This window comes from Podarcis melisellensis (genome assembly GCF_964234715.1).
Source record: "Podarcis melisellensis genome assembly, chromosome: 10".
Classification (NCBI taxonomy): domain Eukaryota; kingdom Metazoa; phylum Chordata; class Lepidosauria; order Squamata; family Lacertidae; genus Podarcis; species Podarcis melisellensis.
The window spans coordinates 45,854,089-45,869,804 of NC_138542.1; the positions used below are offsets into that span (position 1 = coordinate 45,854,089).

General features: G+C 38.4%; 1 protein-coding gene across 10 annotated transcripts in view; it reads right to left on the reverse strand.

The window, feature by feature from the left end:
* Positions 1-1,999: 1,999 nt before the first annotated feature.
* TNRC6B (trinucleotide repeat containing adaptor 6B) overlaps positions 2,000-15,716 on the reverse strand; it is a 97,803-nt gene continuing 84,086 nt past the window's right edge. For all 10 annotated transcript variants that reach the window (XM_081928162.1, XM_081928159.1, XM_081928161.1 and 7 more), the window contains one exon: positions 2,000-14,250. In XM_081928162.1, the coding sequence (XP_081784288.1) occupies positions 13,863-14,250 (388 nt within the window). In that variant the 3' untranslated portion in view covers positions 2,000-13,862. The remainder of the gene's footprint in view (positions 14,251-15,716) is intronic.

The window sequence follows — 15,716 nt, forward strand, 5'->3', positions numbered from 1 at the left end:
GTAGCTAAAATCAGCAAGAGATAAGAGAACCTTCCATGTAAGCAAAGGCCCGAGAGATTAGATTTTAAGTAGTATCTGTATGAGCTGCCTTTGCATCTGTTTATTAACATATGTAATGTGGATGGACTGATAACATAAATGCCGTTACAGTAGAACTTGGACATTCCTCTACAGGAACAGATCTGCATTAAATTCACAGAAGGCCAAAGGAAGTACTTCACATAGCAAAATAAACTTGTGGAATTCACTGCCATAAGTTATGAAGAGGACTACTAGCTTAGATGGGACGCAGGTGGCATTGTGGTCTAAACCACTGAGCCTAGGGCTTGCTGATCGGAAGGTCGATGGTTTGAATCCCCACGGGGTAAGCTCAGTCCCAGCTCCTGTCAGCCTAGCAGTTCAAAAGCACGTCAAAGTGCAATTAGATAAATAGGTACCGTTCCAGTGGGAAGGTAAACGCCATTTCCATGCGCTGCTCTGGTTTCGCCAGAAGCGGCTTAGTCATGCTGGCGACATGACCCAGAAAAACTGTCTGTGGACAAACATTGAGTCTCTTGGCCAGTAACGCGAGATGAGCGCCACAACCCCAGAGTTATCCGCGGCTGGACTTAAGTGTCAGGGGTCCTTTACTAGCTCAGATGACTTAAGAGCAGAATGAGACAATTTGTGTGTTACTTGCCATTACAGCTATACAGAAAGTGTCTGTAAGTGGACACCCTATACTTCTGAGTACAAGATACAAACTATGACTCATCACCTGCTTTGCTTGGAAGCTTCCAGAAGCAGCTGGTTGGTCACTGCTGGAAACCAAATCCAGACAAGTCAGACCTTTGTTTGATGCAGGAAAAGAATTATCGTGTAACAGTCTCTTTGCAAATATGTTGCACTTTTGATTCCCATGATTTTATAAGCCAGTTATTTTCAAGGATTCAGCAAGTTCAGTACAGTGTCTATAATTTTGAATCTTAGGTAATTTTGTTTCCAGGGCTATGAAAGTGTTCTGTTCATGATGTGAGCATTCCTTGACAACTGACATCGCTTATAATGAATCTGTTGTTGACATAACAAGGTCATATAAGATTTGTAACCTTTTGTTTCTCCAAGGAGATTAAAGCAGCAATTTTTGCTGTCACAGATCTGACTTGCTCAGGAATACCTAATGAGTGTCACATCAGAGTGCAGGTTTATATTAGACTCTAGCAGCTACATCACACTAGCTTTGCATGCTTTCCCTCAGTGGTGAATAATAGCTTGCTTTGAGCAGTGTTTCGAAATGCAACCCTTTTATAATTTTGTTAGAAGAAGCAACCATTGTCATGTTCAATGTGTATTGTGTTGAAGAACCAGGGAGATAACCCATATGGTACCCTGAATATACTATAATGTACCATCAAGAAAAATATATTCAGCGTGGGTGGCATGGACAGTGGGAGAAGCGGCTTACCTAGCCACCTTACATAGCTAATGTAAGTTATTTTGGGCGTTGCTGAATTCCCAGTTCATTTCGATTCCAGTGTGGATTTGAGCTCTCCTCTCCAATATAGAACAAATAAAGATATCAAGGGGATTCACATCTTCCTGCTAGATAATGCTTGTAGTTTGCCCAGCCTGTACAGTTATCTGAGAGTTGACAAGTAGGTTTGAAAACTGTCCATCTGTCTGGTTTCCTTGGTATCCAGTAAAGCTCAATCAGATTCTAGAACCCTTGAATTTCTCTGATACCAGAATAACAATGTGCTATTGTGATAAGCCAAGATGCCATTTCTCAATAAAAATAGCTGCCTCCAAACCTAGGAAAAATGTGTGCGCACAATTATTTACATGATTGAGGAGATACTAAAGATAAAAATAATCAACTATCAATTTATTGCTGCAAGACTGTGTAAATAGTGAGTATGAATTCCTGAAGGGAAAATGCACAGACAATAAATTATAGTCAACAACTGCATTTTATAGACCGAATCAACAAACAAAAATAAATTGACAAGGAGTCACAGGATTAAATGCTTAGCAGCCAAACACATTTATTAGTCTTTCTTTTTCCAGGAACCCAAAAATATTTTGTAGTTATAATGTAAGCAACTGAGTTGCACATAATACAATCATATCTTAAAAAACAAAAACAAAATAAAAACAAAAGCTGCTTAAAAGCAAAAAAAACAAAAACCTTCAGAAAACGTAATATGTATTACACCATCTCTCAATTTCAATGAAATGACGACGACTTAATTCCTTATTACTCTCAACTTGTCACACTCCAATAAAACATCACCCTTTTGTTGGTTTGAAATCCAGCATGAGAAATACAGTACCTGCTATGGCAAAATACACATAAATGCAACATTTCAGCTTATTTGTACATTAGTAGAGTTTAAACATTTTATTGTCTTTTTAAGTGAAACAGTGATTTTAAGTACCACTATACTAAAATAAAAATAGAGAAGAGAGGGAGAAGGGGAGGGCAGCATGCCATGCAAGAGCACATAAAGTGCTGTGTTTCTGTGTCCATGTGAATTCCTAGGATAGAAAGTAAGCTGAAATAAAAGCACTATGGGGGAGGGGAGAGAACTAAGCAAACTCTAGCATGAAAACATATTGTGCCTTTTCCTATTTTCCACTATTCCAACCCTTCTTGGATGCCCAACTGACAAATAGAGATGGGTACGTTATTTCAAGTATAAGGAAAAATACTAATAGGTATCTTTGCAAAGAGCCTCAATACATGTATCCACTATTATGCCTGCTTGGGGGAAGGGACAGTGTTTCAGGCAATAGCATTTCAGCTGTACCTTCGTATTACCTATTTATGTGCAAAGTAGAAAAGCTGCCTTTTCTAATCATGATGTTTTGGACATAAAATGTTGTTTACTTCACAAATAAGGCTAGGTGGAGTTAAACTTCTTTCATTTTCCATTAAGACATTTTCCACTACATGGCTTGCTCACCAGAAATGAAGCATAATTCACTAAGTTGGATATCCACAATTGGTCATTTTCCTGATCAGTTCTTTGTAAACATAGCCCCAGAGGAGCTCTGAAATTAAAGCAGCATTTCAAGTCTCTGTCTAACCAGTGGATGCTAAAGTAGTTCTAAACTCCACTGCTTTTTTCATCCCTCCCTCAAAAAAAAAAAAAAAGGTTTGTTTTAAAGAAAGCAGTGCATATGTATTAGCAGAGCAAAGCTGCTGTTTGTTTTTGTTAGGTGATCTGCACTTCAGTTTTCTTGCCCCAACTAGTGGAAGGTGGAATCTTGAGTGAGCATTCGTATATGTATGCATGTATCTACACACACACACACAAAAACAGAGAGATACAGATACAAATATACCTGCATCATGTTGAATTTGATCACCGTAGAACTTTTAATCACCTAACAGTTGTGGACAGAGCTGCTCCTTGGGGAGTAAAGGATGAAAAAGATTAAGGGAGTGTCCAATATGGAGACTTCAAATATAGAATGGAACCAAATCTTAGGTTTTCCAAGATCCGAATGCTGGGCTCAATATGCACATCCCTGAGATGCACGTCTAAGATTGAAGAGAGAATGGTGTCCATAATAGATCAGAAAAGGGAGGAAGCAGCAAAGACTCCCTAACTATGGAATTTACCCCAAACCTCTTATTCCACCCCTCCTCCCAAAGATTTTGAGAAGGCTGTAAGGCATATTCACAAGCAGCTCTTATTAATGAACATTACTGTGTTTCCATGTTTTATTGGCATACAATGGCTTGTGTATATTGGGAATGAGGCAGCATATGTTTAACACACAAACAGGAAAGCAAGTTTGGATAGTGTCCCCATCTTTAAGCCAACTACTTGACAAACATTGTCATTTTACAGACCTCATATAAACTACACAGCAATGTCTCCTTTCCCAAATGCAGCAGATGTGCTGCCATTGTTAATCTAACAAAAAAGTCCATGTCTAATTAAAAGGGGGACGTACAAAAGATGGCAAACTTTACATATTCCAATTCAAGAGGAAGTGTATTTTTAAAATGTGTCTGTTAAAAGACTGGCTTTTCTGTATGCTATATGTGGAACTCGAGGGAGATTTGTGAATAGTTCAGCTCTTTAGCTCCTTCCTTCTTGTTAAAAGTAGTTTAAAGTATTTGATGGCTTAACAAGTAAAAAATAAAATACACTGTTTCCTCTCCTATTTCCTCTTTGCACATCCCTGAGATGTACGTCTAAGACTGGGAAAGGAGGTAGCCTGCTAGTTACACCTCCATATAATAATACTTATAAAAAGTACTTTTTCTTTGAAGCACTTCACAGAAACCTGTAGTCAATCCTCACAAAACCCCTGTGAGGTAGGTAAGTATTATTATCCCCATTTTACAGATGGGGAAACTGAGGCAAAGGTTAAATGACTCTTGCCTAAGGCAAAAAGAGGGAAGAGTAAAGGCCAGGATTAGAACTCAGGAGTTTCAGCCTCATGATCCAGTCTTCAAACCACTAGGACAAATGTAGGAACAGTATAATCTCACTAAGTATGAAAGAGAATATACAAGGCCAGTTACACTAAAGGTAAATATGCGCCACGAGGTATTTTGAGACAAAGAGCTGGAAACTTTTCCCCTTCAACAAACAACAACAAAAAAAGGCAATCTACCAGATAAGAATCCTGATAAGATCAGATCTGCAAGGCAAGTATGCGTGTGAGAATGAGCGGTCAAGGCTATTTATTATTCATTACAGTACTGTGAACACCAACAAAAAATTGCTGTGTGAGAAAAAAAACACTGAATTATAGGTAGGAGAATTTCTTGGCTATGATGATGCCAAGGTGAAATGAGGCAGATACCACAGTTCACAACACCCAAAGGAGACTTGTAAAGGAAACACGCCTCCATTAACATGGGAAGCAGCCTCTACATTCGGAAAGTAAGGAAGTGAAATCTTTCTCCTTTCAAAGCAGCTTCTTGCCAGCAAAAGCATCCATATAAATTTCCTCTTCTAGTCTCTATCACTCGCCTCCATTTTATTAGTGGTAGTATTAGCTCAAAGAAGTCACAGATGGTGACTAGCATGCCGTCTTCCTTGAAAAGTTCTGATGAACATTAGAAGACAAGGAATTGACTGATGCCAGTGCAGTATATATTCTACAGCAGTTCCAAGCTGGCATTGCTATTTTATGTTTCATCTGCGATGGGAATTGGTAGAAACTTTTAGGACAGAGTTTTGGAAATGCATGCAAGGAAAAGCCACATTGTAATTCTCCTGAGGAACAAGGGCAGTTGTAAAGGAGAACAAGTTGTAGAGTAAATCCTTAAAGACAGTGCATGAGGTGCCATTTCCTGAGGTTGAACAAATGGAGGAGGTGCTATGTAGATAAATTCTCTCCTTGGGCTGTTTTGTGTCATGCTGCTGATCCTGGTCTAACACTGCATGGCAAGAAAGCACAGTCCTGTGAAACAGGCAGACATTACTTCATTTCTGAAGTTGATTTTAATTTCCTCCAAAAACAAATCTGCCTGGCAATCAAATAAGTCAACTTCTCTGAAGAGATGGGTTCCATTAAGTCCTCCCATGACATGAACCTCTTTCCTCCTACATCAGTGTTGGAATTCAATGGACACAGAAACATTTTCAACAGTTTCGCAGGACTCTCTTTTCCTCCCCCAAACCATCTCTTGCTGAATGCATAGTTTACAATTCACTTACAAGAAAAAGAAGCAATGCTGACCACATATGGGACCTTTTTTTTGTTTGAAAAAGAAACAACCTCTTCTTAAAGTTCAGTATCAAAATTCACATTTGCATAATAATACATTTCAAGGCCATTAGAGAGGAATGAGAGCGAAGCAAGAAAGCTGCAGCATCTCTCCTCCCTTTGTCTTCCTGAATGGAGATGAAGAGAGCCTGCTAGAGCTTTCATTTGGGAAGGTTGCTGAGAGGTGCTACAGCAGCTCTTGATTTTGTACACCTTGCATTTGAGGTGGGGAGAAGAAGAGGTGGAATATATATGAAAAAAACAAATGAAAGTAGACACTGCAGATTCCCATGTTTAGCTACAAACAGCTTCAAAGAAACAAAGAATTACTTTTTGATTAAAAAACAACACTTCTTCCTCACCATTTCAAAAACATCTTATTTTCTTGTGTAATACCCTGTTCATTTAAATGGCAACAATAAGTGTGCTAGAAGTTATAGGGTAGATTTTTTCTTCTTCTATTATCAGGACACTGATAGAGGGCAAAAGTGTGCCTACACCCAAGAATGGCAGAAGCTACAAAATACCTTCTTCTCTACATGCATAAATGTGTCTCAAACATCACTGCGTTTCATTTTCCAGTGCTTAAAAAAAAAAAAGTTAAAGCAAGCCACATACACAAATGTAATAGGTACATAATACATATACGAATTCAACCAGCAACGGAGCACTAGCCTAAAAATGTCAACATGTGAATTACAACCCATCCACACCTGGATGCATCTGCCACACACAACTGCATACTGCGCAGCTTAAGAGACCAGCCCCAAAAGACACTGTCAAAAGGTACCAGCAGGCTGGAATCTTTGCATTTGACCTTTAGAGAGAATAAACTGACTATCATCTCCCCCTGTCAAGCCCAAGTAGTCTTCTCGGACTGACAGTCACATACTCACAAAGGCACATTCAGAGATACCACATTTAACTTACTGCTTGTTCAAAACTAAAAACAAAACACAACCCTAAAAAACCCCACAAGGGAATGTTAAGCGCTTATATCCCAAATCCCATACCTACTGACCCAGCAAGAAGCATCACAATGTATCACTTCATGAGACCCTATTCTACCTTCAGAAGGTACATATTATGTTAAGAAGTTAACGCCTCTTTTTGCATAAATGATTTTTTTTTTCATTTTTGGCTTACACAATTTGGAATACAGCACACCCTCACTATAAAGCTCTGTTGTAAGGCTACTCCCTAAAGTAAGGCTGCTCTAACTTGGCTCCCTTTATTTCCTTTATTCCCTGCCCCTTCCCACCCAAACTTCAAAGCACTCAGCACTTAATATAAAAGGAGGGTGAGCCAGTCTGGCTGGGATAAGGAAGGAGAAGAAAAGCACTTGATATTCACAACCATGCCACAAAAATTATTATCCAGCAAGCAAAGCAATCTTTATAAGGAGGACTCAATTAACCGCTGCATTTTCTAATACAGAAAGACAATATGCATTTATTTTCTCTGATTAAAACATGGTAAGAAATGAGGAACTTTAGTTCTTTGAATGCATTAACTAGCATACTATTACCTAAGATGAGGCACTAAGCGCTAAAAAAACAAAAACACCACTTCTTGCTCGACACTGTCCAACTGTGTTGTTTACCCATGGAACATTTCTCCATATTCTTATTTTATTTTGCTCCATGGACAGCTAATCATATACCCACAGGCTGCCTGGCACAATGCTTTAAGTTCAATAACCTGGATTTGTGTTAAAATGGATGGTTGTCAGGCTCAAGTAAAAACACATTAAAACTCTATGGCTTAAAAAATGCATTTTAAAAAAAAGACAAGGGTATATAACTCTAGCTATCACCACTGCCAAGTACATGAAGAAACTGGCTCTTAGTTGAGGTTGATTCTTTTGATCCTTCTATGGCCCATGCCTCTGAGAAATTTGTAAAAATATGCCATACTGCACAAACTTAAGAAGCAGGTATGTTGACACTGTTCCATATCACACATTTGGTAACGTCTATGGTGCCTGTTAAATATCCTCTTAGCCATGTGAAACTGCTTATCTGTATCTGACATGGCCATGGAGAACAGTTAAGGGCACTTAGGTTGGTCTGACAACTGCTAGCATCTGATGAGGCCTGACAGCCAGAAGATCAGGTTAGAATTTTGTTCCCTATTGTAGCATAAGAGGGGAATAATCCTTTTAATTTGGCGACTGTTTGTATACATTTTAGCAATGTTCTGAAGGAGGATAAAAGCTATCTTCAGCACAAAATTTGTTTGTTTTACTCCTTTCGCCCATCCTTAAGAGCACTACAGAATTTTCTTAGAAATTTACTAATTCATAACAGATCAACAACTGTATGACCAAATTGTATGGATCAGAGTCAATATATACTTTTAAAAAATCAGCAAAGTTTTAAACCTTTGAGAGGGATTGCAACAGTAGGAAAATCTGCAAAATATTATTGGAATAAAGAATAAACAACATTACATCTTTGCTGATAACAGGTGTAACTGTTACTACCAAATCATCCATCTACATAATGCTCCCAATATCATTAGCATATCATAACACGGAGACTAATCAGCATTCAAATGAACAGCTGTAGCTTTGTGGAAAACTAAGGAAACCAGTAATATAGATTTTATCCATCTTCCTTCAGCCAGTATCGCTCCAATCAATGCATGCCTCGGAAAGCATGTATTCATTTCAGAATGCATCATTTTAACTGCATTTTGGGTAGCATTTGTATTATATGCAGAGTGTTTTTGCTGTTGCATATTTATAATGAATGAACAATACAACTAAACTAAACAGAACCTTCTCAGGGAGAACAGAGTATCTCAGTTAGCCAATATAAAAAAATAAAGGTGAATGATTTGAACACTACTATTTGGATGACAGTGAAGATCGGGTAACATTTGCCATGGCAGCGGAGGACAGAATAGAAAGAGGTGTTAATACTTGTTACACTTGCCAATTCAAATGCCTGCATTGAAAATCAAACAGGAAATGTCTGTTTATTTATATTCAGTAATTTATTTTAAAATTTTTCAAAGATAAGGTGAAGAGTTTTGCTTTGGCTAAGTGGCAGAGGGAAAACATGCTTTTAACATATTCCTTTACAAAGGGAACCCAAGAGTGAAGGAAAAGCTCACCCAACCCCTTTATACGGGTGCACTGGAAAAGACTGCAACCTTCTCAGAATGGTTCGGCAGGTCATAATAAGCAGCTTTCTGGGAATAGTACTTTTATAGGAAAGGTGTTATCGCAAGACCCATCCAATTAGATGCTGGTTCTGGCAGTAGGTTCATATAGGCCATATATTAAAAGAGTGAATAGAACCAAAATAGGGCTATTTTTTAAGTTGGGCATGTGCATTTAAAATATACAACTAAAAAGGACGACAAAACATTGATATGGACTGTTTCTCCTTTTCATGGAAGGAGCAACTTTATAAAACGAAAAATTTGACACGTGGCTTCAAGCTGCGCAGGGTTCTCTGGCAATCTGAAGAGGTCTCCAACACCCCATGAGACCTCTTGCCTTTTTGTGTGTGTGTGTAGAACATACATGAAAATATAGTAACACCACCCACAAAACAGCTGCAGAAAACATTTTCTCAAGTATAGTTTAGTGCTTAGTTCCCAAAAGTATCATCCTCACTGGCCAGAGAACATAGCAGATTCAAAACAGAAAAGGTGTTTGGAAACCTGTATTGCTATGGTCCAAAGGGCTGATTAAACATTCCAGGTATTCATCAGGGATGGAAGGTTGCCAAGATTGATATTTTAGTTCACTTCTTCAAAAATATGACAAACTTCAATATGCATAGGTTGAAATGTTGAGAGGTAAAGGATGCTTTAAATATGACAGTTATACATTTACCTTTCTACCTTCTTCAGCAGTTGTCAGCCAAGTAACAGGCTTTTGTAATTTTCCACTTAAAAAAAATTATAGGGGGAAATAAGTCAAAGCCTCTGATAAAGCATTCAGATAAATAACTTCCTTTAAAAAAACAAAAGGGAGCTCCTCTCACTGGCCTATCACACTAGGAATCAGTTGATGCACTTTTTTCCAAGATGCAATTTGGGAAACAACGCAACACACAACTAAAGAACACACAACTGATGTCACAGAAAACCAGGCATTACTTCACACTTCTATTTGAAAACAAGAAAGTAGTAATGCATGAAAATTGCCCTTAGATTTCAAAGAAAAATGTTTACATGTATGTTATTTTATATGTAACTCTTTGCACGGCAGGCCTTTGAGGCTTCTATTCAGCATGCTCAAGAGAAATGCTTTTTGTTTTAGAAAAATGGGTTCATTTGTTTCCTTGGAGTGACTAGACTGCATATGTCTTTTGTAGGATGCAAGGATGTATTACAAAGGCACTAAAGCGGCTTGTTATTTTCATTCTAACAAAAATGCTTCAAGCACATTAAGTCCTTCTCTCTTTGTGCTGGAAGCTCTGAGCTATCCATCCCAGGAAAAAGCTGCAGTAAACTGGTTCTTAAGAATGGGAGCCCCAGTAGCTGGCAGCAGCAGTTAATATATCTTACCTCCAACCCACTTCCCAAAATTTCTCATTTACACATCTCTGGTTGATAAATGGAAAAAGCAAACAAACAAAAAAAAATCTTCAAAATGATTAAAATACACCAAGCCATTTTTCCCAGGTACACTTCACTGATTTCTCCCACATTCTTCTTTCCCTATTTTCTGTTTTAAAATTAGTAAAAGTTAAAACAGCTCCATTACTGGGTCACAATAAAGATTTTGCTTCTCTGAAGCACTGTCAATCTAAAAGTGGTTTCAAGAAGCACCATCCTGTACTCCCAGCAATTCTTCTTAACTGTGGTTGACTGATTTAGTCAAATCAAAATGCATTTTTTACTCTTTTTTAACTGTTTATTTTAAAAAGGTGCTTGGAGGAAGATTTTATGCTCACTGTGAAACAACTAGATGATTATACTTTCATTCATATGCAATCCTCTCCCCCACTCATCTGCACACGCGCTTCCACTTGAGACTAAGCTCTAAAAGTATAAATCTTTGCACAACTTGGACTTTTAAGAATACAATGAATTTGTGTTGCTGCTACTGAGAATTCTTTTGTAATCAATTTGTACTTTAGATTTTTTTTGATCCCCAGTTCTGACAATTGGAGTTTGTATTAGTTAGATTTTGTTTTTCAAATTTTTTGCTTTTTGTAAAGAAAAAAACTTTTAAACTTTTTGAAGATTCAGGAACTTGTAAAAGTTTACGAAAGAAACAACCATCTATCTAGGATAAGGTAAAGGTTAAATAAACCATCTTCGAAAACTGGCTTCCTACCCTAGAATTCCTGAGAATGCTTGCAAATTTAAAGCAGGAAAATAAATGTTAAAACACAAAAACACTGTTAAATGCTCCCAGAGTTAGTCTTCATCTTATATATATATATATATTTATATATGCACACGCACTTTTTGGTCTTTTTTTAAAAAGTTTTTAATTTTTTCCCTTTAAGCTTGTGATGGAAGAACATTTTAGCTTTTCATTTTTTAAATATGTCATATCCCTCATTATGTCTTGTAAACAAGAGGGGCTCTAGCACCCGGCTTTCACCGTAGTATCGTAATGAACTCAACAAATCCAAAGTGCAGGCAAAGGGACCATAGGGCAGGTTGGGAGAGAGTGATAACACAGTAGTGAACCTGCTTGTGTGTCAAGTCACATATTGGAGCACATAGCTGTTTTCTAGGCCATGAGGTGCAGTATTCCGATGTCCTCCCAGCTCAGAGCTTTTTTTTATTATAGTTTGTCCTGCATGCTTTCAACACTGAGGCCCCAGAGACAAATACAGCTGTTTTAGGAGCAGGCATGTGTAGGGGCTGCAAGGGAAACTTAACTGGCAGGAATGGGGGGGGGAACATTTTGCTTCAACTTACAAGATAAAATGACAAAGGGAGAAATAGGGAAACACTTAAAAGATCCACATATGCTGCAGATTCTGAAGGTTAAATACGCAACACCTGTCTATGTTTACCACTCAACTTCACAGCAAAATAACAGGCAGATGTAAATGCAGTAATCCCCTTATTTAGTCTTCCTGTGAAACCGAGTTCATGTACAGAATTCACAACTCCTCCCTTTCTACATAAATGTGAGGATTTTTTTTGCTTTAATTTTGCTATCAATACTTATATAGCAGACACCACTGTTTTTTTTTTTTTTAAAAAATGAAACTGCTTAAGGAGAAAGAATCTTCTGTTGTGATCCTGTACATTATGATCTGCTACTTCCAAGTACCGGAGTTATGTAGGTATTTGCTGGTACAGAATATTGCAGCACTTTTGTTATTCAGTATAATGCAGAGCTAGCAAAAATCCAGAGCTAAGTTCTAACACTTCAAAGAATAATGCCTCCTTCTCCCTGTTCTTATCCTGTCTGCCCATCTTCAAAATTGCTTTGTGTAAAGGCAATGTTTGCTACGGCTTTCTTCACAACAAGCAATTCTGTCCCAGTGCACACACTGGCTATCTTCTGAATTAAGTATAGGTCTCCCCTATCCTGCCCAGAGTACTACTACACTGTTGTTTAAAAAAATAAAACAACAACAACATCAACAACAACATCAACAACATACAACCTTTCTTTAAATACCGACAATAAAAAGCAACAGTACAGGGAAAAGTAAAAATAATAAAGGTGCAATACTTTATAAACAAAAGAAGTCTTTGCTAGTTATATGCCTGCCTAAGCAAAGCCTAAGCAAGACATACACAGGAAATACACAGAGAAAAAATGCTCAAAGTACACACTGGTTTAAGAACATTCGTAAGTAAACGTTTCTGTCAGTGATGGTCTGGTGCTGTAATACACCTAGGCCTGGCACAGGTAACGCTCACTATGGAGAAAGGAGAACAAAAGTTGCTGCATGTGCTTTCACAATACAAGATAGGCCAGCAAACTACTGACATTTTAGTTTTGTCACAAACAGCAGACCACTTAAGAAAATACAGTTAGGCCTGAATTTTGGTGGATTTTCCATGAAAGGATAAGAACCTTAGTATGCAGACTTGAGGAATAGCTACAGGATTTGGTTCTTAAGGACTGCAGAAGCTTCAACTATTACATAGGTCTTTGTCACAAAGAAATGTGATGCCCATTAGCCCCTGGTGTCCCCCCAAAAGGTGAAAGGCCTTGTCATAAAAAGTAAGCTTGGGTTCACTCAAAAAGTCTCATTAGAGACACAAATACACTTCTAGGCAAAACAGATCACCCCCCCCTCAAAACCCTGAACTCCCACACTGGCACCCCTCTCACCAAATCCTTAGGATATGGCAGTGTTTTGCTCTATGACAGGGTCAGAACAAGATCTGTACTGCGCTGAATACCCTGCTAAAATAAAAATACCACCGACAGATTTTAACACAGGTCAATTTGATTTTGCACCAGTCATAGGCACCATCATTATTCAGTTTAAGAGTCTAGCCAGGTAGGTTGCTGACCAACAGCAATGCAGCTTTCCAAGACAAAAATGCGCACACACGCACACAATCATGCTCACATACACGCTCTCACAGAAACACACACACACGGGGCAGTTACATGTGCCAGAACATACTGGTATATATCAACCAGCCAATCACAAAGTGTTTTTTTTCCTTTTTTTGTTTTTTAAAGTGAGGCTCCGTCAAGTCTTCCCCTCCCACCCCACCCCCAATTCTTTTGAACCCTGCCCCTTCCCGACATAGTAGACCTAAGGACGGAAACACACCCAGTGCAAACAAAGTTAAAAAGCTATTTTTCAGTATATATGTTTCGTAGCAACAACTTCCGTATAACATGAAAAAGTGAAAAACTAGAAACTAATTTTTTTAAATTTTTGTGTTTAGATTTGAATGGTATGTGTACTTGCTTCACATTGTCTTTCTAAGTTGGCGTTCATGATTCAAGTATTTCAAGAGTGATATGTTCTCTTTTTGGATTCATATTCCAAACGAAAAAACTGAAGTTATAAGGGAGGCAACTATGTGCTCAGACAGTCCTGTCAATGACCCACCTTTTTTTCTCTCTCCATTTTCTTTTTTCCTTTTAAAATGTATTTATTGCAAGTTGAAAAAAAAGAAAAGGTCAAGTTAGTGCTGCTGCTGTTCCAAAAAAGGTCACGAGGTCAGAGTTGAAAGTTTGAAGTTCAGATTGAATCCGACCCTCCGCCTAGAAGGTCTCCAGGTAGTAAGGGAGCAGGGCTTCCCATCCTGTGGGGATCTTCTACACTCTGAACCCCCCACAAGCTTGAAGAGTAATTTGGGGAGGCCCATAATGAAGCACCAGCAAGGTCACCCCCACTGCTGCTGCCACCACCGCTGCTCCACTGCCCAAGCCCTGTTGACCCACCAAAAAGATTCAAAGCAGGTCCCACTGGATCTGTCTGATTCTGTCCTGTCTCTAGAGACTGCCAGCCTGCTGCAGGTGTGCTGGGTGTTGCTGCAGGTGTAGAAGGCTGAGCTTGTGCCAGAAAGCGACTAACCTCCTCGTCTGTGGCAAACTCAGCCAAGATGGTAGTGTTTCCCAAAACACACCTAAAAAAATAGGGTAGAATGAACAGAAACAAAAGTTAACAGGAAAATATATCCCAGAAACATGAGCCAAATCCACAGTTTAACATTGCAAAGAATATATAGTTCAACAAAGAAAATTAGTATGAGCGGCAGAACAATATTTATATAGTGCCCTCATCCTTACTACATTTGTTTTCCAGAATTAATATTGTTTTCTTTTACTTTAAAAGAAAAAAAATGGTTTAAGCATGTATGCATATTTTTGCAAAAGTTTTTCCAAATTTGGAAGCTGATATACAAGCGAGATTTCTGAGAATAGTGGTAAGAGTCGCAAATATTCATACTGGGGCCCTAACATTTGTCCAAATATTAGCGTACTTTTGCAAGGCAAGTAAGACCCAGTTTGTAGCCCATTGCAAGCAGAGTCATGGTCACCTCACAAGTGTGCAAGTCCACTGCTTTCCCCAAGAGCCCACAAACTTATGGCAGCAACAAAATTTGCATGTTCTTCGTGTACCAAAAAACCCTGCAAATGTAAATGCTGTCATGAAACATGCATCAGGATGAATACAAGCATGGATATACCATCCACAATTTTTGGTTAAGAAAGCCACTTACATAAATTTCATGCTTCTCACATAATCCTTCAAAACTCCCTGAGGGGAGAGGCAACGCAAGCATCCTGTTGAGCTGTTACCATCCAGCTGCTAGTGGTGGCCCCTACCCCAGCAGACAGCCCTCTTCCCCAGAGTGAGGGGATAAGAAACAAATTAAGCCGAAACTCATGAGCACAGGGCAAAAGAGCACAGAAGACAAGGAAAAGCCAGTAAAGAACATGTCTGCCCAGAATAGATGAAGTGCAAACGTGAAACTTCAGAGGTGTATAGCCAGATCTCATCCACCTGGGGTAACTGAACTAAACTACAGCCATGCCTCTTCCAAATGCTTCCCTTTTTATTTACATATGGGAAACCAAGATTTGATTTTATCAAACCAGGATCAAATGGTGCTTTGATATACTAGTTTATTAATTAGTTAACTACGGTTAAATAAACCAATTTCCGGTATTCAGATGAAAATGGAAGCTGCAGTTTTTTCAAAAAGTGACAGAGCTTTAAATTTCCCTTGCCCCTTCCCATTCAAAGTAGAGAGAAGGAAGAGCAGAGGGAGCATATAAATCTGAGGCTTGCTGTAGTTCAAGTAAGTAACAACAAACTATGCTTTGCCATGCCTCAATCAGGTCATAATCAAAGCTTTGACTTATCTAATCTCTTCTCTATTCTCACTCAAATAGTTAACCAAACTGAAATGTAATTGGATACAGTAATGAGAATACTAATTGAACATCCTTTTGAGATCCTTATTAAAATATTTTAAGTTAACAGAAAGATTTCAAAAGCTTTTAAAGAGAATACTAATTTAGCTTTTAAAAAGAGGCACACCATTACCTGAAATATTTTTGTTTGCTTTTTCAGTTTGCCTAACTA